Source organism: Manis javanica, chromosome 12 (genome assembly GCF_040802235.1).
Source record: "Manis javanica isolate MJ-LG chromosome 12, MJ_LKY, whole genome shotgun sequence".
Classification (NCBI taxonomy): Eukaryota; Metazoa; Chordata; class Mammalia; order Pholidota; family Manidae; genus Manis; species Manis javanica.
The window spans coordinates 91,913,280-91,938,181 of NC_133167.1; the positions used below are offsets into that span (position 1 = coordinate 91,913,280).

At 54.6% G+C, this 24,902-nt stretch overlaps 1 protein-coding gene across 12 annotated transcripts in view; it reads right to left on the reverse strand.

Moving 5' to 3' along the window:
- The window catches only part of RBPMS (RNA binding protein, mRNA processing factor), a 167,411-nt gene that overhangs the window by 5,490 nt on the left and 137,019 nt on the right, over positions 1-24,902 (reverse strand). For 5 of the 12 annotated variants that reach the window (XM_073219061.1, XM_073219055.1, XM_073219051.1 and 2 more), the window contains 6 exons: positions 21,839-21,913; positions 21,061-21,168; positions 17,764-17,897; positions 7,332-7,405; positions 5,523-5,592; positions 1,195-1,296 (listed from right to left, as the gene is read on the reverse strand). In XM_073219061.1, the coding sequence (XP_073075162.1) occupies positions 1,282-1,296; positions 5,523-5,592; positions 7,332-7,405; positions 17,764-17,897; positions 21,061-21,168; positions 21,839-21,913 (476 nt within the window). In that variant the 3' untranslated portion in view covers positions 1,195-1,281. Of the gene's footprint in view, positions 1-1,194; positions 1,297-5,522; positions 5,593-7,331; positions 7,406-14,891; positions 15,129-17,763; positions 17,898-21,060; positions 21,169-21,838; positions 21,914-24,902 lie in introns of those variants that run through there. The other 7 variants (XM_073219056.1, XM_073219053.1, XM_073219059.1 and 4 more) reach the window with 4 other exon arrangements.

Below are 24,902 nucleotides of genomic sequence, written 5' to 3' on the forward strand. Positions count from 1 at the left end.
CTGAGTGATAGAGAACGATGGGCACTGCTAGTAAATACTGTGACTGAAGGAAAATCTAATAAAGTAGAAGTCCATGGAACTGCTGGGTTCCCCATGTGATGTGGAAAAACGTCTACCTGTCGGTAAGTTTGGTTAGTGTGAGAAGCAGATGTCAGTGGGGAAAAAACACCCAAGTGCAGTTTGCTAGCTTCCTGCTGGGGAGGTGGAGGGAAGGCCTCCGACACCTGGCACACCCCAGCCACACACCCCAGCTGCCTGCACCTCTGGACGGGCCCTGGAAGCACCCCCGCTGCCTGCACCTCTGGACAGGCCCTGGAAGCTGCTATTCTGAGCACAAGATTACCTAAGCCTCAAAAATATGGAAATGGCCTCCTTGGCGAGGACTGCCTGGTTCTGTCCTTGGCAGGAATCTTGCCCTCTTTCTGATGCATCTCTTCTTTACAGGCCCTTTGTGGGGCTGAAATTTGCCACTTTATTCGGGCCAAGACACAGCTGTGTCAGCCTGCTCTGGTATCCCTGCAGTGCTAGGCTAAGCCTTCCAAAGAGACAGAGAGCCTGCGAGCCTACATGTGGTGACTGGCCAGTGGGCAGGTCCCCTCTGGGAATGCCGTGTCACTGCTTTATGCATACACTTACTGCTAGCGCAGATGAACTAAGATGTAACAGCTGGTATTGTCTGAAAAGACCAACAAATCAAAATCACCACCTGCTAGGAAAGCCCAGCAGTCTGGAGGAATCCAGAGAACCCTGTGTATGTCAGTCATGCCCAAGAGCAATCACCCTACTTCCAAAGAAGCCATGAGAATGTCCCTGAGTCATTGACAAGGAACTGTATCATCGCCTAGGATGGCTGCGGTGAGGGCCCAGGAACTGGGCGATATGCTCTGAAAGTTTGCAAAACTCTCCGTTGCTCTCCTGGGACGCCGTTCCAGGCCCCGGCAAGAGCTAATGAGCGCAGACCCCTGACCCTGGGCACGCCATGCCAGCACGTCTCCCTCTCAGACACTCGCCGAATCACCTGGGAAGGTGGCAACACCCAGTCTGCTGGGCCGCACCCTGAGGCCTGGGGTTCCCTCCCAGGCAACGCTGGTGTGATGGTCCTGACCGCACCCACACTGGTCTGTTCTGTTGTGCCCTGCCCAGGATACGCTGCTTCTCCAGAGGGGCCTTTACAGCCCTGACTTGGAAACTCACCAGCATGCTCGTTTTGTAGAACAGCTTGAGAACAGTAGCCACCACTGAAGATTGCATTAATACCCACAAGACAGATTGCAGCCACCGTCACACACCTGGAACCTGGCATGGAGAGAAGAGATCGCCTGTTAACAGTGCACAGTAATCTCCACCACCAGGCTGTCCTGCTGGGCGGCTCCCTGCGTTCTCGGAGTCAAAGGCTAAGGGACCAAAGGCTCCACTGAGCTAAGGCGTGGGGACGAGTGAGGTGGTGCCCAGGGGCCACGCAGCTTGTACCCCGGCAGTGGAGTGTGGCTCCCAGGGATCACTGGCACCGAGGCCTGGGGGCAGAGCATCTGGGGGAAAGCATGCTGTGGGAGATGTCTGCACACATTCGCTCAGGACAGGGGTGCAAGTCACTCAGGAAAGGCAGCACCGGGAGCCCGCCGGGCTCAGGAGGTGGGCCCCCTGCACACGGTCCCGTCGGCCGGATGCCCGGGACTGTCCCAAAGCCCTGTGAAGGGAAGGCCTGGGCCCTGATGACAGAGCAGGCAAGCCTGAACCGTAACGAGCTCCAGGGGGGGGTCCTGTGCTCTCACATGCACCAGTGAGCTCAACTGTGCTCCAGGCACCTACTGGAAAACCAAAACCAAAAGGAAACATTTGCGAACATACCCTGCTGTTCTCTAGGGTCTGAGAATTTCAAGATATGAAAGTACAGCAACCGGCAAATAGTAAATTTTTAATATTCTTCTTGCACACATGGCTGCCTCTGAGCGAGCTTGTTTCACGAGAATTCTTGGTGCCAAGGCAGGAAGCCCAGCTCCCCATGGGTGGGCACCAGCGGCCCTCTTCCCTGATAACATTTATCAAATTTTTGGCCCCAGTTGGCGCTGCTCTCTCGCTCCTGCAGACAAAGGCTGATTCTGGCAGCAGGGCTTAGTAAGCTGGAGCTCACGAGGTCCCCCCAAGTTCCCTAAAAGGCCCAGGGTTTGCTGGCACAGGAAGCCACCACCCCGGGATGCAGCAGGGCGACTGGGCCTGTGCTGAAAGCCACCTCCAGGATTACAGCAAGGCTGAAGGAGAGACCGCCTTCCTAGGACATCGATCTCAGAGGAAAAGGAAAAGTTTAATAGCATTCTACATGAGTAGGTGGGATTCTAGTTTCCTAGTAAAAGTTGAGGACAGGAAAATAAATACTCATCTTTGTAAATGAAACCTGTCAGCTCATGAGGCCCTTTCTACATGTGCCAGGAGGGAGGGGGCACCTGAGCAGCGCTAGGGGGCCTCCTGGGCCTGCCAGACCAGGGCTGCATTCGTAGGGTGCCTGTCGTTTGAGAAATCCCAGCCATGGCCAGGTTCCTCTGGGCTTCTCGGCTTCAACTCATCAACTATGACTCAGGACTGCTGACTTGAGTGCTGCGAGCACGGGGTTTGCGCACCCCGTTACTGCATCAGCAACACTTGTCCACACACTGGGGCTCCCCTGGTGGGCAGTAGCACGCACAGCCTGCATCTGTGTGCAGAGACCCCAGGAGAAGACTTCCTGAAGAACACAGTGGAGGGGAGCCCAAGTGCGTTCACACTTCAGGGGGAGCATGCAGGCCTTCTGCATTTCCATTTTCAGCCAAATGGGGGAGAGGAGGGAAGTGGAGGGTCAGGGCAGAAGGTCCGGGAGGGGCCCTGACCTATGGCTCTTCACTCTGGAGTTGTGGGGCTGCCAAGACTCCAATGTCCTGGTCTTACACACGGCGGCCCTCCTCTCCCTTCCTGAGGATCCCTCAGGCAGCAGTCCCGACCTCCCAGCCAGACTCAGAGAAGACAGTGGCCGAAGGGGGAGCCACCCTGACTGCCCTGGGCTGTCGCGAGGGTTGCTTTGTAGAGGAGCTCAGAGTGCTTGTGTGGCTCGCAGGTGTCTCTTGTGCTTTAACTTCAAAAGCCTCGGGGGCACCACAGTGCCTGGCAGCTGCAGGCCTTCCTCACACAGGAAGTGTGACAGGCCTGGGGCCCGGCCCGGGGAAGTGGGCACCAGGGCATGCGTTCCTCCCTGGAAATGGTGGGGGGGTGGGGCGGACAGGGACTGCTCTCAGGGAAGGGCTGAATGGCGCGGCGCCTAAGTCTCTTCTCCGGAGAAGGCAGGGCTGACTGCAGGAGCCACAGCAGCTGTCAGGGCCTGCGTGGAGACCCAGTGCCTTTCCTGCCCTGCTTAGCTCCAAGCTCTGCCTCGACATTCAGTGCCTGGGGCTCCCTGCACGATGGCTGCAGCCTCCAGGCCTGGTGCTCACAGCCAGAGGCTGACGCCACCATTCTCCAGAAAATAAACATAAGGAATGAAGGGTTTAAACTCCAGCTCTATTAGCTCTTGCCATGTTTCTCCAATTTGTCGAAGCTGTAACTGCATGTGCTTATAATTTCTATGCTGTGGTCCTGGTCGACGGCCAGGGAGGTTTCATGAGTTCCTAAAGAACACCCACATCCACCCCAACTCCTCTTTTTAACTGCATTTGGATACCCAACAAGGAGAACTGTGTAACTGATGCCCTGTAAAGAGGGACTAAAAACTTGCTCATGCTCTTCTTTCCTCAACATATCTGGGGGGCTGATCACTTTCAATCGTCATATAATCTGGGGTTCCCTGCCACAGCCAGACTGTCAGCCAAAACTCTTACCGATGCGCAGACACAGCTTGCAGCCAGACTTAACGCTGCCTACCAAGCAAGATGCTGAACAAATTAAAATAGCACCAGTAACACCCACCACCCTCGTGACCAGTCATCTGACGGTCTTACACCACTGATGGCGGCAACCCCCCCGCCCCACACACCACCGCCAGCTTTCTGGAAGCCTCCTGAGCCGTGACTCTCTTTTGTCTTTAAAATGTGTGTGCACGACTTTTCACCTGTTAGAACTTAGGTTCCTTAGTGGACAGGCCTGTTTGTACATTTTTTATCTAGCATATATCAGACACGTAACATATTTAAAGAGCGTATTTACTTTTCTAGTCTAGTCCCTGATTTCCTTTCAGAAATAAATTAAAGTGGGTAAATTAAAAGTCCGTGAAGGACCCCTGGGAAAACAGGCCCCGGACTTTCAGGATCTGGAAAGGCTGTACCCCGATGCCCTGCACAGGCCAGCACACCTGACCCCGCATGTCACTCCCGCTCCTGTGTCCGGGGCTGGCCTTCCGTGGGGGGGAAGCTGCCCCCGATTGATGGGGGAGGCCACGTGGGCCGGGGCTGCCATCGGCACTTACCCTTCATCTGGCCTTTTTGAGAGACCTCTTTTGCTCTAAAATGCTTATGTTGTTTCATCACACCACAGTTTTCGGTTCTAATTTACATTTCCCTACAGTGACAGCCTGGATTAATAGCTGTTTGGGAAGGGCCTTGATCTGAGAGACTAGGAGCCGGGGTAACGCAGCTACACAGGGCGGGTTACTCAGGTGAGACGGGGACCAGGGCCCCCCTCCAGGGCCGTGGCAGGGACACTGTTCGCCCTCCTCCTCAGGCCCCGCCCTCCACACCCTCCAGACCCAAGGACGGAGCTTCCGCCCAGAACACACGGCCTGTCTGCAGGAGACGGCGTTCTCCCTGCCGGGGGTCCTGGGAAGGAGGCGTCCCGTGCAGGAGGTCTGGTCCGCCTCCCTGTGCTTTGAGGGGTGACACACACCAAGCAGAGGCTGACTGGGGAACTGTGACACCGAGACTTGACTGTAGGGCACACTCCCCAAGCTCACATACTGAATCACAGTTCAGAATATCAGTACTTGGTGTTTAACAGAAGTTCAGTCAGGATACTGCATTAAAAAAGGCATCTGGAATTTTATAAAAATTCTACATTTATAGGGAAAAAATTCACCTGGAAGTTCTATGAAGCAAAGTCAGGCCTGAGATTAAATGGCACAGATGCCAATTTAGGGTATTGTTTCCCTCAAGGTAGAACTTAAGGAAAGCCGTCTGGAGCGGCGCACACGCTGCCTTTAGCACACACGAGGCTGCGCGGCGCGCACGCGGGGGTCAATGCTGCGGATCACCGCGGCTGCCCCCTGCCCCGCCCGGGCGTCACAGGACCTCCGCCGGTAACGTGGGGAGGTTTGTCCGTCGCGGGCCGCAGGGGGACTCCAGTGACCTAAAGATGTCCTGACGCCTGTCCCATAGGACCACTCGCACTAGGCGCTGATTCATGCAGGGGAGGCCACAGACTCAAGGCAGAGGCCCTCACCTCTCCCTCGGTGCTGGGGGAGCTCTCGGAAGGGGCGCACTGGGCACTGCCCTAGAGACGGGTGCGGGGTGGGGGTGGCACTCAAGCGAGTCTGCCCATGGCGGGCAGCCACGAAACCAAGTACTCACGCAGTATTCAGCAGAACTGCCGGGACTTCCAGCCCTGAGAAGTAGCCTCGGACGGAGGGAGCCAGCGCATCTGAAAGACATGTGGGGAGAGGGCTGTGAGTCGGGGCTCCCGAGGGCTTCTCCTCCTTCTGTTCACGGGGCAGCGGAGCACTGTCCCCAGACACCTTCTGCACCCCCTTCTGAGGCCCCGGGCTGCACTCTCAGGAAAGCGCCCACCTCAGGGAGTCCCAGATGGTCCCCGGCTGCTCCCACCCTGCTAGACAGTCCCAGCCAACCCTGGGCCAGATGAGTTCCCTCTTCCACACGTAGTGCCTCAGCTGGAGATGGGCTGCCTAGTGGCTTCCTAAGCAGGATATAGAAACATGCATTGGCTTTGATAAGGAAGGGGTGGTGCACGACCCATTCGTGCCAGTGGTCCAGCCAGAACTTGAAATTCTGCTTCTGTTCTTTGAAAAGGGGTTCTGACTCAGCACTGCGGGGTGCCAGTACCCTGGGCCCTCTTTTTACTCTGAGAAGGACCTGCAGCCCATCTGTCCCGAGTTTCCAAAGCAGAAGGCCAGCCCCAAACATAGATGGACTGAGCCATGCTTTGTCCACTAGGCAGAATGTTCCTGGTCCTGACGGGGCAATGGGAGAATACACGCACCTCGGCTTAAACAATGTCTAATGGCCACGTCAGTTTTGCCCCTAAGCCTTTGGACAGAGCAGAGATGCTCATTTACCGTGGGAGGGATGGAAGGCCTCTCCGTCACAGCCACAAGCAGGAGGAGGCTGGGCGTGGAGGACGGCAAGCAAATCACAGCCATGGGGGAAGTGGCACCCTTGTGAGTGGCAGGATAAAGATGACTACTTTTACCTGGGTCTCGCCTAAGCTGGTTTGCCTGAAGACGTTTCCAGAGCAGAATGTGATTCTGGAAGGAACTGTGCCCTGACAGATCTTAAGTGGTTTAATAAAATATATTCTGCTGCAGAAACCCTTTTCTACATGGCGTCTTGTTCAGAGCTCTAGAGCATGCAGATGAAGGGATATGCTGGCTGAGATGGAGGCACAGGGCGCCTGAAGCCTACATGGGGGCTCTGCGGGGCTGACAGCCTCCCACCTTGTCCTACCCACTTTTATAGGTGGGGCAATAGCTGGATCTGTATTCTGAATGACGTCCCCGTGGTCACAGAGCCCAGTGGGGTCAGGGGTCAGGAGCCAGGTCTCATAACCCACTGGCACTCCTAACCTGAATTGCATGCTGGCTGTCCAGCAATAGGTCCTGGAGAAAGAAAGACGGTCCCTCCAGCATCCTGGCCTTTTGCCCTGGTCCACATGCAGGGGTCCTCAGTGCAGGGCAAGGGCCATGCTGGGGTCTCTACCTGGGGCAGAGCCTGGCCTCACGTGCTCAGGAAACAGGCTTAGAAGGACCAAGGATGCCTTCAGAGCTTCTGCCTGTACCAGGGCTCCATCCTGGGGAACCCCTTGGGCCAGCTGTCCACTAGGGACCCTTTGGGGGACCACGAGGTATCACTAGAAGTCAGATTAGCAGCTTGCGTGCAGCCCTGTATTGTGAGAGGGCAGAACTCTGTCCCTTGGGAACCACCAGCAGGTACTGAAGCTCACTGAGGGCCAGGCCAGTGCCAGTCCCTACACTTATGGGGACAAGGGACCAGAAAACCATCACATGCAAATAGCCCCCAAAAGTCACATTTTGGGAGTTGACATAGGACAGAAAGAAATAGAGGGGAGGAGGCAGGTGGGAGGAACGGAAGGGAGAGGGCAGGTGGGAGGGGAGGAGAGCAGAAAATGAAAACTTCCGTACCTACCCACAGCTCCTCACGCCTCTGTGCGTCTGCATCCATTTCCTCACTAAGCAAAGGGCAGCGATGGAGCCGCCTTCCTGAGACAGGTGGCAAAGGACAGGCTGGGGCCCAGCCCAGGGGCAGGTGGGGGCCCGGGCACCTGAGCACACGTGGGAAGGGATGGCTGTGTGCGCTGGGGCGGGGAGCAGGGGTGGCGACCGGTGCTGCCTGGCTGTGGGGCTGGGGCGTGAGCCCCCTGGGGCCAAGACGTGGGTGTTCGACAGACACAGGGAGGGGCAGGGCCGGGGCAGAGCGGACGGCATGGCCGATTCGGTGAAGGTGACAGCTGGAAGCCCCGTCTCCCGTGCCCCACCAGCCTCGCACACTCTGGCCTTCCCTTCGCACTCAGCCCCCGCGCTCAGTCACATCCATGCCCATGGGGTGGGGCCCCGAGCCCTGCGGTTAGCCTGGTCTGGACCCCTGGGCACTCCAGGGAACTAGCGGGCTCACTGCGGGCTGTGGCGTCCAGGATAAACTGAGCTCTGCTGGCTGATTCTCAGAGAGAATGTGACGGCGATGGAGTACACAGAGGCCCGAAAACTCAGCAGCTCGTGCCCTGTGGCTCGGACACCACGGGGCTCGCCAAGAGGGGGCCCTTTTCACTGTGTCCCAGACACCAAGGCTGCCTCCTCCGGCGGGCGCAGTGGCAGCCCCCGTCCAGCAGAGGGCAGCGCCCCCAGGCCCAGCCAGAGCTGCTAGGGTCGCATGAGGCTCAGGAGGTACCAAGATCAGGCAGCTGGCCCAGCTGAGCAGGTGGCTTTGTGGTAATCACTGCTGGGCTCTGGGGCAGAGGCAGAGGGAGAAGAGAAAGGGTTCACCCTCTGACCCCCTCGGACTGCTTGCTCTGCTGCGGCATTTGGCCCAGGTCACCTGTGGCCAATGCCTGCCCACTGCCTAGAGCTGCCGTAGGCGCGTGGAAACCCTCGGTTCTCTGACTGCCTCTCCACAGACATCAAATCTACGCAATTGACCTTCCAATGCTCCTGCCTGCAGAAAGATGCACATGTGCGTGCACACACACATTCAAGCTGCACTCCAATCCTGCACACAATTCAGGGGCTTCTGAAGTCCCTGCAGGGACCTCGAGCATGTGACCCAAACTAACGCTGACACTGTGCTAGGGACCGCTAAGAACGCTACAGACGGACAGTCAGTGAAGAAACAACTGCCCAGGGACACTTCTCTAAGAACTTAATGGTAACCGCCAACCCCGTGACAGTGCACCATCCAGGCGCCGTATCGTTCGAGATTCTACCACTGCGCGGCTTCAGAAACTCTCTCCTCGACACAGCGCCCGGCGAGGGTAACGCTGACGTCCCAACACAGCACAGGACGTGCTCCCGGGGCTGGTGATGGACAGGAGAAGAGGTCAGCAACCAGAAGAGGAAGAACTCTGAGCAAACATAAAACGGAATGCTAGAGCAAGTACCAAGTAACCATAAAAATAATTTCCATCCTCTTCCATTTATAAATGAGGATGCTAAGGCCCAGAGGACTAAACTACATACAGAATTCATGTTCTCAATAACATTGCCAATGACGGGCAGATCCTGACTGGTACTCAGGGTGGAACTTGTGCCTGATCCACGGCTCCCATCATCACACTTGCCTCTAGCATCATCCGTGAGGTGCCTAGCAGGTGCCTGGCTCAATTCAGGCAGTATTAGTAAACACCCCTGGTTTGGTTATATTCTCTGTGGAATAACAGGGTAAGTCTAAACCCCTGGTTCTTGAGAGTGTGGTCTCCCTGCCATAAGCATCACACGGGAACTTTTCAGAAGAGCAGATGCTAGGGGAGGGGCGCCACACCCACATTTTGACACGCCCTCCAGGTGAGGACGCAGCGCTCAAGTCAGAGACACCGCTCTCGGAGGTTTCCAAAAGTGCGGCTGGAAGGAGGCTAGAGATGTTCTGTGTCAGATAAGTTTGAGAGAAACACGGTCTAGTCCCCTTCCAGCAGATTCCAGACACACATGAGCACATTAAAGGCTCTGAAAGTTCCACAGTCAAGGAACCTGTCTGACTTGACTTAACCCTGGGTTTCCCAAGTTTACCTCCCAGAGAATCTTACGTAACCGCTATCTGTGTCTGCCAGGTGGAGAAACGCGGGCCTGGAGGGCCCCTTCCGGGGCTGACACTGGTGGGTCCGGGAGGCGGAGGCTTGCCGCCAGCATGCACTCCAAGTGCCCAGCTCTTAACAAGACTAATGAGGGCTGGAAGACATCAGACCTGCTGCGGCCCTGGGTGTCTCACCTCCACGCAGCAGAGGCTGTCTGCCCTCTCCTAATGCAGGCACCTTACAGGAGTGCAGGTTTCCCTGGCACCATAAATTCAGAGCCAAGTTCTCTCTCCCTTTCAAGGCAAGGAGATTCGCAGGCAGGTCGCTACTACTGCTCCTGAGATGGAGCCCTGCGGACCCGCTGGGGCTTTCCCAACACCGGGCTGACTGTGGCCGGCCACTCACACGTTCTTTAATTATAATAAGCCCCAGACCCTCATTCCAGGCCTAAGGATTTGCTCTTGAGCAGCATCACCAAATAGCATGCCAGGTCCTACCGCGACCTTTGCTGATGGCTGCCAGGCTGAGGGGGGCAGCTGTGCCAGGCACACACTCTGGTGCAAGAAACTGCAAACTCAAGAGTTCAGTGATTTGCAATACAAGAGAGACATCTTCCTGGGACCAATTACAGGGTTAAATAGCAGAACCCCTCTTCTTGCATTTCTAATAAAGTGTTCCCCAAACTGTCAAAACACTTTTCAGAAAATTCTCTTCTTCATGAAAAGCAGCCCTCTGAGAATCTTTGTCAAGGAACACCCGCCCCCCCATCCCGCTCTGCACCTCAAAACTGCCAACCCACACACTTTCTTATCAAACACACAGTGCACGAAATGCAACCAGCATTCTTCACTGCTCGTCCAGCACCTCACATGCCTTGCCCAGGGCATTTATACAAGTTGACTTTATCTAGGCAAAATGTCAAGACTTATGTGCACTGCTCTGAAGGGTCAGCCTGCCATGTGACCAACCCCAACAGCTGGTCAGAAGATGAACAGGAACATCCCACCATGTGCCTGCAGCATGTCCCAGTCTGCAGGGGGGGCACGGCTGAGGCCCGAGCCCAGGCAGGGACAAGGTCCAGACTCCTGTGAACACTGCTTGCTAAGACCAAACATGGCTGGGCTTAATTAAAAATAAGCCTTCAGGGATAACTTTCTCTCCTGGGCTTTTAGACCCTTTCCCTGTCTGTCCTAAGCACAAACGAGGCTCTTGCTTCCAAAAAGGCATGTGGAATGTGCTCAGACGTCCCAGAAGTTCACTCAAGACACCGCTTGGGTCGAGGGCACCCAAGCGTGTAACACCCTGTGTCAGATTAAGTCCACAGTGGTTGCTTGTCATCCATATTTAATTTTGTGAGTCTGTTAATTTTTCACTAGGTTTCTAGCAAGGGCCATTAGAGGTCCCCAGGAGTGCGCTCGGTGAGGCGAGAAGTACTTTGTGGCAGAGCAGATTGGGCTTGAAATTGGGGTGTCCCACTTTCCCATCCGGCTGCCGAGCTCCATCTTCCCAACCGGCGGCACAGATCCTGAATAAAACATGGTCCCATTTGGAGCTGACTTTCCTTTTTCTCCCTGTCACAACTGGTTTTCTTCAAGGAGAAGCACTTTTTTATGAAGGCGACGTGCTCTAACTCCAGGGTCCTGCACGTCTTGGCTTTGCTTCCAAAGCAGATGGAGTCCACGTCCTTTGATGGCATCTGGGTGCCTCTTCCTGTGGAAGAAGCCAGACCCCAGGGCAGCCGGGGACCCCAGCAGAGCCTCCCTTCAGCACAGGCCCACTCCTGCCTGGCGCCAGCTGCCCCTTGAAGGAATAAAGTCAGGTCCTTGGGCCCCTCCTGGGGGGAAGCTGACCCCGGTCCCTGCATCCCCACTGCTTCCTCAGCCACCAGGCAGGGCTCAGGAGCCCCAGGGCTGGGCCAGGCCAAGTTCTGACAAAAAGGCAGCAGCACAGACCTATTTTGGTAATTATTACTCTATGCCAAGTGTTTCACTCTCTCCCGCAAAGGAACCCCACAAAGTACATGTTTGCTTGTTCTTCCTACACATAGATGAGGAAACCGAGGCTCAGCGAGGTGAGAATAAACTTGCCTCAAGTCCCCCAGGTAGCAGAGTGGGTGGAAATGGTCTCTAATCCGGCCTGCACATTTAAGGCACCGAGTCCGGCTGGCTGGCAGCCCCCCACCCCCCACCCCCTCCCATGGCCTGCAAGGCAGCACAGGCTGCCCTGGGCATGCGGCGTGGCCAAGGTGGGGACCGCAGGCTCCCGGGAACTCAGGCTGCGCAGGACAAGGTGGAACGCACCTAAGACACCTGCCCAATGGGGCACCGAGAGGAGGTCATCCTGCCGCCCGGCCCGCCCCACAAGGCAGCTGTTTCTGAGCGGCGGCGGCGGCAGCTGCTGGGAGCTGCCCGCTGGGGGACTCGGCCTCAGTGGCAGCCATTCCAACCAAACAACTATCCCAGACCACTTTCCAGCTGCTGCCTCCGAAGAGGTCGGTGGGAACACGGCCTACAGGCTCCTTGGTCCACCGAGCACCAGAGAGCAGAGGGGACGGGACAGGACAGGGAGAGGATGTGCTTGGCCAGGAGTGGGTGGTCCCTTGGGGTTCAGCCACTGGACAACAGAGATGAATCCCTCAAGGCACAAGATGTCACTCTATCCCCGGGAACGAGGCTGGGCACCCTCCTTGTGGATGGACTGTGGGAAGAGCCAGCCAGGGGTCCAGGGCAAAATGGGCGGTAACCCGCGCGCCTCTCTCCTCCTTCCGCTGATAGGAGAGTGAGATAAGGCAGCAGCTGGGAAGTTCAGGGACGACGGGGCTTGAGTAACACCCACGAACCATCTGTCTCTCTGGGAATCTGGCCATTTCCCACCCTGAACCTACTTCCCGTCAGGGAGAGGTCTGGCCGGATGTCCGGGCCTGTGGGGGCACGTCCTCCGGGGGCTGGTCCTCCCAGGGCTGGCACAGCTGCAGAAGGCAGGGCAGGTGCCGTCCCTGGGCGCCTTGCCTCACCCATCTGTCCCTTCTTCTTTCCAGCCCCTGGCCTTTCCTTTGGCCACAGCCACGAGGACTCTGCCGCCCATCAGTGTCGTCCAGACCTGCAGATGTCCTCGGTACCTGAACTGTCACAGCCTTGTGGACAGCTTGTCCTAGGCTTCCTTCTCCATGTTGAAAATTCAAACCCTCCTTAAAAGGCTAATACTTACTAAGCCCTTCCAATGTGCCAGGCACTCTCAAGCGTTTTATGTGAGAGTTGCTAGCCCCATTTGCTGAAGCCCAGAGAGGTTAAGGAACTTTGCTCAGTCACGGTCACAGCCTGCCAGCGGCGGAGCTCAGGTGGCCGGGCAGCTCCAGAGCCCGCACTGGTGCCCCTGCATTCCTGCCTCAGGCCCTGGGCTCAAGTTCCAGCACCCACCATGCCCCCCAGGGCAGGCCCAGAAACCGTCCAGAGGGGTCTGGGGGAGGAAAGGGGCCCTGTGCTCCCAGCAAGTGGGCGGCACGCTGCCTGGGGCTCCCGGGAGGCTGCACCATGAGCACACCTCTCCCATGGGGCTGAAGCCAGATGCTTCTAGATGACCAGAAGGCTGGACAAAACCGGCCACTAGACAAGGCTGCCACACTCTGGAGACAGTACCCAGGGCTGGTTTTCCCTCAGTCTGACTTTCACGGAGCTGCAGGTTTGGAGGGCAAGGTAATGTCTGACAATTAAGAGTTCCACTGATGTCTGAAAACAACTTAAAGCCTTGGGCTGATTGGCCCCGAAGGCGCCCTCTGCATCCCTTCAAAGCCGTGGTCTCTGGAGGGTCAGCAGCTCAGGCTGCAGGAAGACGAGAGCCATGTGAGGAAGCCAGGCCTTAAGGCTGTGGACTCGGGGGCTCAGAGCTGGTGCCGCCTGGAGGCACAGAATCACAGGCCCCGGGGCTCCGGACGCCTCCCTTACCTTCCAGAGGTGGGTGGCTGGTGCCGGGTGGACACCACCTCCCACAGGTGTACAGGTCCCTTTACAGGGCCAACCATCACTGGAGCACTGGCTCCTGCCTTCTGAAAGATAAAGAGGCCTTCCCGGGTGAGTCCCATGGGAAGGGGTCCCCATGCGCTTGGGTGACGACCCAGCCCCTCACCCACAGCCCCCTCCCTCCCCACTGCCCACCCAGGCCACCCTTAGGCCTGTGCACCTAAATCACACCCACAGTAACCCTCACACTCCTGTCTTCACCTCATGATGCTCTGTAAGGCTTAGTTTGTGACAGTGGAGATAATGAAATCTTTTTTTTAAAAAAAGCTTAAAAATTCAGCTCTCAGAAGTTGTGTACTGATGCTGAGCAAACGCCTGGACCCAGCGCTCGGGTCGGGTGGGGACAGCTCTGCAGTGTGGCCACCCACCCCCATCCCTGGGCCCGTCTCCCCACGTGATCCTTTTTCCCATGGTCCATTTTTGCTTTGATTTTGGGTTTACCCTTTGACATTTTTTCCAGTGTGTCACAGGGGGCCTCCCAAGGGGCGTGCTCTGCCCTGGGAAGTCTGTGTTATGATTCTGAAACCTTCTGTTTAGGTGCAGGTGATGTGTTCCAGGCCTGTAAGATCTGTTACTCAGGGCGGAGGCGGCCTCTGAGGGCACGGGGAACCGGGACTTGCTCTCCCAAACCGACTTACCTGCAGAAGTCCTGGCTCAACAATGCGGCTCTGGCCAAGGCTAAATGGTATTGTTTCTAGAAGGCAGTGAGGATAATGCACTTCATTGACTTTCTCTCTGTCCCCCTCAGCAACAAAACGAAATATAAAAATGAACCCAGACTTAAAAAGGCGGACATGTGTGGATATGAGCTGACACGAACAGCTGTATGTTCTCTTCAGAGTATAACTTTCCTAAAAGCCACGGATGAAACCTTCCTCCTTGTCCACAGTGTCTTAGATATTTAACACATTTCAAACACCAACGACCTTGAAAGTAAACAGGATGGTCATTCCTAACGTCACTGATCTTCTTGGAAACTGGCTGTATGTGCACCGAGTGGTTCTTGCATCTCTAACGATAGTAAGGCAGCAGCCGGCCTTACGCTCCGACCGCCTGATCCAGTGACTAAAAAAATGAGACGTGCTGTCAAGTAAGCATCTTCCATTCAGAGATGGAGGCCCCAGGCCATGGACGGAAACCGGGGCAGAACTAGACATGTGATGTGACTCCTTTTCTGTGACGGTCTCTGTCCCCTCCTCTCCTTCCTCTGCATCGGGGCAGACCGATGGGAAAACACAGGCACCTGCTGTAAACAGGCCTCAGCAAGCCAGGCGCACCGCTCTTGGTGGTTCAGGAGCCCGAGCCGACCGTGCGGGGACAGCACGGCTGGGCGCCGAGTCTCCCGCACGACACACACACACAGCATCCTGCCAGGCCCTCAGCCAGAGATAACGTCTCAGCGCCGACATCGCATCGCCGTGAAAACAAAACGCTGCAGTCTACTGGAGGTGGTTTTTGCTCTGATTAAAATTTTTATTGAAATCTCTCAAATGTTAACAATAAAGAGTTTTTGCCAGAGGGGGGAGGAAAAAAAAAATAGCTAAACAAGCAAATTCAACACGGGAGCTCCCTCTGCTGGTCTGCGGGAGGTTGACAGGTTACAAACACATTCCCAGAGACAAACCTAATCTGCTGGAGAAGTGGGCAAAAGACAGGTGTGTTGGGCTTTGCCTCAGGAGAGAAACACTAGAAGAAAAAAAAAATCCATGTCTCAAAACAGAGCACAATATTGCTGAGAGAAGTAAAATCATTTAAAAGCGTCTCCAAAGACACAGTACAGTAAGCTTTCCAAAACAGCCGGAATCATCCTCTACGGGGACGCTCCGTGCGGGTCTTCCCCACTGCGCTACCTCCAGTTAGCAATTCTCTTAGGCCCTCGGGGTGAAGGTTAAGTTCTGGTGCCCTTGTCTTTGCCTCCAAGTCTCTTCTTACAGGCTTCTCATCTACTTAGAGGAGAAAGATCCAGGGGGTCACGGCAGTGAGGCCTTCCCAAAGTTCCATCAGAGTAAGTCTCTGGCGAGCCAGCACTGGCATGGGAGGAGCAAGCCTGGGAGGGTGGGAGTCACGTGACTCGGCTCCGCCCAGGGCAGAGCCGCGCGCAACTTTGGACAACTCCATCTTCTCCCGTCTGTTTCCTCATCTGTAAAATGGGTCAGACCAGCTGATCTGTAAAGCCTCCACCAGTTCGTTCTACGATTCTCTTATTGGACCAAGAAATTTAAGGAACCATATTTGCTCCTGAGTCTTTAGGATACACAACCCCGCATGCACTGGGCAGGGCTCCAAACGAGAAGCGGGCTGAGCACAAGGATGTCCCTGAGCAGAGGAGGGCCCCACCGACTCTAGGACCGGTGTGGGGGAGCCAGGTGCAGTCCGGGTCGGGAAATTCTCAAGACCGAGGAGGAGCCCCCGGGGCGGGAGCCGCTATGGGCCGCACTTCCTGGAGGTCAGGTGGGCAAATCCACCTAACCTCGGCACTGTCTCCCCCATCCTTTCCCACGATGGCACCTGCTTTCTCATCTCTTAAGCCTCTCTGGCTCCTTCTCCCACCATATTCCCAGACTATTTGGATTTCAGCCTTTGTAAGAATGACGCAAGGGCAGGCCACCCAGTGCCATGGCCAACAGCCGTCATTCCCAGTCCTTTCTGGCCATTGCCAATTCTTGCTTTTCGTGGATGATGGCGAAGGGCTTTGTGGCTGATTAACCAAAGCCACAGATACTCAGAAGACCAGGCAAACTTGGCCCTGCTTCAGGGTATTACTAATATCTGCCCAGTCGTCAGTTGATCCGTATTTAGGATCAGGGAGAGGAGGCATATCCGCAGAGGGCCGGGGAGGGCCCACAGGCAGACGGGGCTCTGAGCCGCTCCTCATCATCTATAGTCACCCCAAGGCCACTACGGCCACGCTGTTGACCCAGCAGGGGCCCGGGCCCACAGGTCTGCGATCTATCCCTGCACCCTGCCGTTGAGGGGCACCACGCACTGTGGGACCGAGGTGGGAAATGCAACAGGAGAGAAAAGCAGAGCGCACTGCCTGTCCTGAAACTGGGCGGCCGGTCTCAGACCACCCTGCAATTTCGGTCCTGTTCCTGGCGGCGTACTCTGACCACTGCCACCTACATCTTTCTTTACAACTTGCACTACTTTCTACCTCCTCCTCCCACAGAGGGTGTCCAGCACTGGGGCCCAGGCAGCGCGGCCTCTCCTTTGCAGTGTGCCTGCAGAGTCTGGTGAGCGGGGTCCTCCGTGTACGCATGAAGCACAGGTAACTCAGCTGAGAGAACAGGTGTCCGGTCAGCCACACTCCCGACCCCATGGCCTGCAAGAACCCTCCCCGGGGGCGGCCTGCAGGTTCTCGTACCACACAGTGAGTTCTGCACAATGTGAAAGAGTTTTAAGTACAAGGAAGAGTTTTCTGGGAAGCTGTTTACTTCACCCAGCTTTGTAAATAATTACTGGGGAAAACAAACAAAAAAGTCCAGGTTGACTTTTTTTTAAAAACCAGGCTTTCCTGGCTTTCGGAGGCATTACACATGCAGTGAGACAGACGAATCTACGCTCCTTCTCCCCGGTTTGCTACAGATCTGCACTCAGAGTTCCTCACCCTGATCACCAGTACTTGCTCTGAAAGCAAACCGAAGACAAACGGTCTTTCCACTGGGAGAAGAAGGGGTGGCCTGTAAGGTCACCTGTGGAGAAGCGGCACGTTTGTCTATAACACTCAGGCTGTTCTTAGCAAAGCAGTCAGAACAAAGACCTCCACTGTGACCTGTAATTACATTCTAGACACTATTCCCTATAAATAGAAAAAAGGGACCTCTCGTCCTTTCTGTAAGATACGTGAGACAGCCCACCGGCCTCCTCCGGAAGCTTCCAGCTTTCCCCATTAGTCACCAGACCTCACGGCACGTGAGAACAGAGCTCTCTCAGCACACAGACACATACAGACACACACCTCCTGGTGAGGGCAAGCCCCCCTCGGCCCCCCTCCCACACCACCAGCGCGCCCTGGCGACGCCCACTAGCCGGCTGGGAGCTGGGGAGGCAACCGGGCTGGTCTCTCGTGTGAGATTCGAGGGTGAGATCATTAAGGAAGAGAGAGGTGTCGTTGGGGCGGACATCAGGCAGTGGGTGATATCATTGCTGTCAGATGGTCCTCGCGTCCTGGAGGGGTGTCAGCTTGATTTAGAGGGGATCAGTAATCTCCTGAAGGTGGATCTGTTAGCCGGGCAGGTGTTAGTGGTACGGTGCGCTCTGGGGATCCGGGCTGGGAGGACTTGTGGGGGGAGTGAGGTCGTGGCCGAGGGGGATGAATTACCTGGGCATGCAGTGAGGCGGGGTAGGTGAAAGCAGCAGGAGGAGGTAGGGCAGGCGCTAGCTCCGCTGGGTACAGAGGGTACGGGGCCCACACTTCAGGGCCACTGGGGTAAAGTGCAGGCACTGTGAGCTCATCTGTAAGAAAAGAATAGGGAGAGTTAGTGGTCACCAATGCCTCTGATTCTAACAAGCTACCACTCTCGGAATGGCAAGTTATCATTATTTCAGCTACCCCGCTATTTTAAGATGTTCTGAGTCTTTTAGATGCCAAGACTCTCAAGAGCCAGCACAGTCCCGTCTCAGCCCCGGTGTGTCCAGCCAGCCGCATGCGGGCCTGCAGTCTGGGGGGCCCTCCTCCCCTGCCCTTGTCGCCTGACAGGCTCGAGGGGGGAGGGGCTTGTACTGATCACCGGTGCTTCCTTTACAAAGTTATAAAAATGAAATGACTATGTCTTTTAAGGTATTTGATCCTAAAGAGATAAATATGGAGATAAGAAGGTGCAGTCAGCATTTCCACCTCAGCCTGACTCGGGAAATTTATTATTTCCAGACATTTGCACATTTTTAGCGTAAAGCACTATTTCCCATTGGGTCTATTCTGATGCTCAGAGACAATTCACTAATTAACGTCTGCACAAAACCCAGCCCAGGAGAGTGGGGGTCCTCTGACCCCAAATCTGCTGAGTAACAGTTTAGAAAGGTAGTGAAGCAGAGCCTAAAAAGGAAGAAAGCCACCTTAGGGGAAACACACCCCCGGTGCACCTCCCCTCTCCCTTCGGGAATCCGCAGTCACCGTAGAGGAGCCACGCAGAGCGCCCCCCCTCCCTGCGGCCCCGGCTGTATCCGTTCTCCTTCTGCCCCTCTGAGGATGGGGTGGCCGGGCTCAGACTGTGTTGGTGGGGACGTCTGTGCCAGGGAGCCCCAGGAGGGGGCAGGGAAGGGGCCTCCAGGAACACATTTCCTGGGGCTGGGGCCTCGCTCGGGTCTGCCCCGCGGGGCCGGCTCTGAGGCGGGTGTGCGGTGTGTCATGGTGCTGTCATACTGAATAGGAACCGACGGAAAATTCAAACAGTTGCTTAAAGACACACCGTTTCGTTGATGGAACTCAGGAAGGTCAGAGATCTAAAATGCCCCAGCCCTTGCCGTATTTGTCACACACACTAAAAAACCTGAACAAAGGGAGGTTCAAACCAGAGTTCATATTGCAGAGCAGTAATTTTCAAAGTGAAAAATAAAAGCAGCAGAAACCTTTTTTCCAAACTAGTTTTCCCCAGAAACCCTTTCTGATAAAAGTGTCCCTATTTTGTGTGGCAGTGCTGGGGCATGGCTGAAGGACATTAGCCCCTGTGATAGTCCCCAAGGCACCCCCCTGAGGGTTCCAGAGGACACAGTTTGAGAACTGCACTGCTCTCAACCAGGGACCAGGTTTTAAAATAAGGTCCTCTTCAACATCTGGAGTCTGAACTTCCTGTAGCCCAGAAAGCACCTGAGAGTGGGCAGCTGGGGCGGAGCAAGAGAGCCAGGAAGAACACGACATGGGGCGGAATAGAGCAGGCCCTCCTGACTGACCCGGACCTCAGAGCCCTAAGTCCCTGGGGCGGCTGCCCACGGAGCCCTTGAGTGAGCATTTACAGCCCCATAAATGAAGTGCAGGACAGTCTAGCCCAGGACTGAAACAGGTAAAATAACAGGAAGAAAGGTAAATAAACCAGGTGGCATTATCTACTTCATCCTGCCTGCCCCCAGCTGTGTCCTTGTATCTGCACTTAGAGCACCCACAGGGCGGCGTCCTAGGAGTCAGTGCTTCTCAAATGGGGTCCCCTGACTGGGACAGTATCCCCGGGAGCCTGGGAGACACGCAGATTCGTGGCTCCACTCCAGACCTACTAAATCAGAAATTCTGCCCTTTGGGTGATTCTGACACACACTTAGGTTTGAGAACTAATGGGGTGAGTTATTTATCCTCTTACCGTATTTCTCTCTTAACTGTACTAGAGCGAAGTAGTGTGCATTTTGCTTTCAGAGAACTTGGTATAGTGCCTGTTAACACAGTCATTTGTTGAATGAATGAGACACAGCAGGACAGAAAATGCAAACGAGAGCAACAATCCTGGACTTGCTTTGTGGGAGAAACCAGAGGATCCAAGCAGACCCGGCCTGTTATCCTCTGCTGGGTGACAGTGAGAAGTGGCACAATGGGGGGCAGCCCGCCCAGGTCAGGATGCACCTGCGGCAAGAAAGCCATGACACCCGCATTTCCATGTGAGGGGGGCACTCTGCCAGCCACACACTCTCCCTGCACGGAAGGTGTCTGAGCTGAATGAGCCATTTGCATTTGTACCCTCTGTGGCAGCTAGCGTGGGCTTGGAAACAACCCAACAGCCGAGGAGGCAGGTTTTCCACAGCACAAGCCCACGACCCTGTGGAGAAGCAGGTGCAGGCAGGGGAGCAGCGGGCAGCCCGTGCCACTCAAACTAAACAGGGGGCGAAGGTGATAAAGTGAGAGTTTGCAGCCCTGGGCCCGTCGGGGGGGAATGGGAGCTCATCATGGGGCGAGATGGAGCTGACTGGGGGCTCCTGACCACCCCTGAGCAGAAAGACTGTCCGACCCTCCCGAGGCACTGGGTCAACCACCCACTCCCTGTGCCCCCAGCTGTATCCTTTTCTCCTTCTGCCCCTCGGAGGACCAGACTGAAAGCTCACAATATACATGTGAATAGTCCTCTTTTCAGCAAAAGAACTGGCAACCAGAGCTCAGATGGGTTCTGACCAACAGGGACAGGAATGTCCCCACCTCCGCCCTCCAACCCCTTTGAAAAGAACCGCCTGCAGTGTCTCTGGTGAAGGTCAAAGGCCGGAGCTCCTGAGGATCGCTTCGTTGGCCCGCTCACCTTCCATGAGCAAGCAAAGCAGCTGCGGAGAGGGGACGGGCCGCCTCTTGGTCCAGAATGTGAGGCGCAAGGAGAGCCTTCCACGGACTTACAAGCCTGCTGGGAACAGCAAGTCAGAGAACGTCTGACCAGTATCTACTCTGCCTCCTGGGTATTTCTACCTGGAAACAGTCCACAGCGATCTCACACTTAGCACACCCACAGCTAAGCACACTGTCTCCGATGGCCCGTCCCCTGTGCTCCCAGATCTCGGTAAGATGCCGCTCAGATGCCCCAGCCAGGGTGGCCCATCAGTCACCGATCTGCCCGCGTGTTCAGTCTTTCACCAAGTTCCCACTGAATCTGCCCTGTTGGGTGGGGGTGACAGTCCCGGGGAAGGAGACAGGCCTCAGATGCAGGGGCTGTACCTCTCATTTTTAGCGTGCTCATTACTGGAACCCAGCCAGGTTCAGGGTCCTCCAGGAGAGGCTGCCTGACAGATGCAGAATTCCACCAGAAAAAACAGCAGCCATGACCTGGAAGGCCCAAATATTATGAAAAGCTTCCATTTTTAATGGAAAAAAAAAATCAAGTTTGAAACAAGAGAAATAAATCAACAATTCTGTTAAGCAATCAATTCCCACTCTCAAACTGCAACAGGTAGTTGATCCACGCCTGGGAAGTAAACCTTCCAGAACTGAGCCTTAGGAGGCCCACGCTGTGGACAGCAGTCCCTTCAGGGCACACTCCCCCGGCGTCAGGTCAAGGAATGCAGCCTGTGCCTAGCACACCAGCTCCTGAGGTGGGTGAGATGCTGTCTCCCCACCACCCCCAATTCACCTGGAGCCTCAGAATGTAATCTTTTCAGAAGAGAGGAATTTTGCAGATATGATTATTTAAGGACCTTGAGATAAGATCACCCTGGTTTCAGGGTGGGCCCTAAATTCAAGGACTGATGTCCTTATGAGAAGAGCGGATGCACAGATAAGATGCCGCCATGAAACGGGACCAAGATCAGAATGATGTGCCCACGAGCTGGGACTGCCAAGGATGCCAAGGATTGCCAAGAATTGCCCACAGCCACAAGTTCGGAGGCAGACCTGGGACCATTTCCCCCCCAGAGCCTCCAGAAGGAACTGCCAACACCCTGATTTCAGACTCTGTCCTCCTAAACGGTGAGAAAATACATTTGTTGTTTTCAGCCACCCTGTTGGTGTGCCCTCTGCGGCAGCCTGCGCCAACCAGAGTTCCCGCGGGAGGCCCTGCGCCGTCGCTGGCTCCCTGCAAAGACAGGTGTAGGGGGAGGGTCAGTGATGGGGGAAGCTCAGGTACCACCGAGCACACGTCACTCCTGCACCTTGCGCTACGTGCAAGGGACCCGCCGCCTGAGTGCTGGAGACAGCAGGGAAAACCCAGGCTGCGCACAGCCCTCCTCCTGACCCTGGTCCTCGGTCCCCTCCATGGACTGACCATCAGCCCTGCTCAGGATGACACGTAAATCCGCAGCTCCACTTTCCACGCCAAGGCAGACATCCTAACCTCATTTCGCCCCATAGTGAGCTCACCGTCACTAACAAACCTTCCTCTTTCCTGCCCCCACTTCCCTTTATCTCATTTACTCAGGTTCAAAGCCTCCTTCATTGCCCACATTCGAACAATGCCAGGTCCTAGGACACAAGGGCGATGGAGACACTGAGAATGCGGTCAGTGGTAACAGTAACAGAGGCTGATGTCACTGAGCACGTTTTATGTGCAGCCGCTAGGCTAGTCTCCTCACTGGGAGGTACACTGACATCTTTTGTATTATTTGGAAGCAGAGGCACAGAGAGGTTAAATAACTGGCTCAAGGACCCCCAGCAAGTGATAGAACCGGGCTGTGAATCAGTCACCTCCGCCCCGAATCCAGCCCCTCCGCTTCCCTGCCTCTCCGTGCTTGCCACTGTCCTCCATGCCTTCCTAGCTTTCTTCCCTGCTTCTACCACCCAAACACAGCTTCTCACTGGGACTGATTTAACCACCTCTTGACTTTTAAACTGGCTTCCTAGTAACTTCACCGTCTTTCCAGTTTTTCTCTCATAACCTGCATTCCTGTAGCAGTTCTTTAAACCTGCAAGAAGGCCAACCGAGACCCAGAAAGTATGTGCAAGGAAATTCCAGGAGCGAGCTGGTCTGGAGTCACCCGGCCCGGTGTTGCCTCCCCTCCGCTAATGATTTTCTGCCGTGCCTCTGAGCAGCCCGGCTGCTCCAGGCCAAGAAACCACCCAGCGGGATCCACGGTTCTAAAAAGGTCAGATCGCTGACCCAGAGTGAAAGGGAACCCAGAGCACAGGCAGGAAGAAAACTGCCCCTCTGGCCAGGCTTCCCCCCGCCACTCCCCTCCTAGACACGGGCTACTGAACCTGGAGGCTGGTGGCCAGCCTTTCTCAGAGCTGCATTTCTTAGTGACTGCAGTCACATCTGGATGTTTAAGAGGACTTATATTTCAAAAGAGCATTGGGTTTTTAAAAAAATCACAGTCCCCTCAGCTCCACTCTGCTAGAGGCCTTGGGAGGCTTCATGAGGGCAGAATGCCATTCAGTCTTCACCAATGTGCCCTTCCACAGTGTCGGGCACAAAGTAGGCACCCAGTGAATACTTCCTGAATGAATACACCCACCCCTTTGTGTAACACATCCACTCCCCCCTTTCAGTCCGGAACTGTGCTGTCACTTGGTGTGCCTTCTGCCTCATTTGCTGGGCAAACAACCTTTTCCATCAGTAGTAGATCATTTAGATCATACAGGGACATCAGTATCGTACATAAAACTGGCTGTGTGGCTCGTCTATGGGACTAGTCACATCAAATGGTAAGAGTAAGGATGTATATGCAGTGCATACTTTGTGCGAAATGCTTCACAGACTAACCTAGCCTCCAGGATATCCGTATGAGGCACTGCTGTTATCAGCTCTGAGTCACACATGAAGACACTAAGGGCTTGAAGAAATGAAGTGACAGACCCAAGGCCATGCGGACTAGGTGGAGAAAAGCCATCACTTAAAGATAAGCAATGTGACTCCAGAACCGACGCTCTGAACCACCACGTTACGAGGGTGGTTTTATCCTGTGAAACACCTTCTCCCCAGACCACACAGCTGAACTTCCTCACCAAGTTAGAGAAGACAGGTTGTTACCTTCAAAACCAAAAAAGAAAGAAAATGCTACTTCAGGGTGCATGACTAACACAAAGTCATTTTGAAAATAGGAGGATAATTCTCATCTGCTCTTCTGGGCCATGACGATATCTAATTAATACTTAAACTTATTTAAAAAATTTATAATGAAAAGAAAAGCATCTCTGTAGGGTAATTTTGACACAGTTTTAGAAAAACTAGGAGACACCCTAGTGTATATGGGCCCTGAGGGAGGGAGAGAGAAGGCACAAGAAATCGCAGGTTCGGGTCAGAGACGGAAGAGGAGAGATGGACGCAGCTTGTGCCTCACTCAGACCACGAGGGAGTAGGAAGGAAGGGAAACACAGTTCTTCATCCACTGGGAAAAACATCTAAGGCTAACGTACAATATCTACCTGCCATTTACCTTTCTGGGGCAAACATGTACTATTTGGTGAGGGAGGAAAGATAGGAAGGAAGAAGTATGTTTATAAGAACATGGGGTAGGTGTCTTTAATGAAACTGCTCTTTGCAGATGCCTCTATCTGATCTATAAAAACAGACCCTGTACAATCAGGGAAACAGTTCCATTTACAATTGCATCAAAAAGAGTAATACCTAGGAATAAATCTAACCAAGGAGTTAAAAGACCTATACCATGAAAACTACAAGACACTCATGAGAGAAACTGAAGAAGATTCCAATAAATGGAAACACATCCTGTGCTCATGGATAGGAAGAATTAAAATGTTCAGAATGTCCATCCTGCCTAAAGCAATCTACAGATTTAATGCAATCCCTATCAAAATACCAATGGCATTCTTCAATGAATTATAAAAAATAGTTCTAAAATTCATATGGAACCACAAAAGACCACAAACAGACAAAGCAATCCTCAGAAGGAAGAATAAAGCTGGAGGGATTACGCTCCCCAACTTCAAGCTCTACTACAAAGCCACAGTAATCAAGACAGTTTGGTACTGGCACAAGAAGAGACCCTTGGACTGATGGAACAGAATAGAGAGCCCTGATATAAACCCAAGCATATATGGCAAATTAATATATGATAAAGGAGCCATGGATATATAATGTGGAAATGACAGCCTCTTCAACAGCTGGT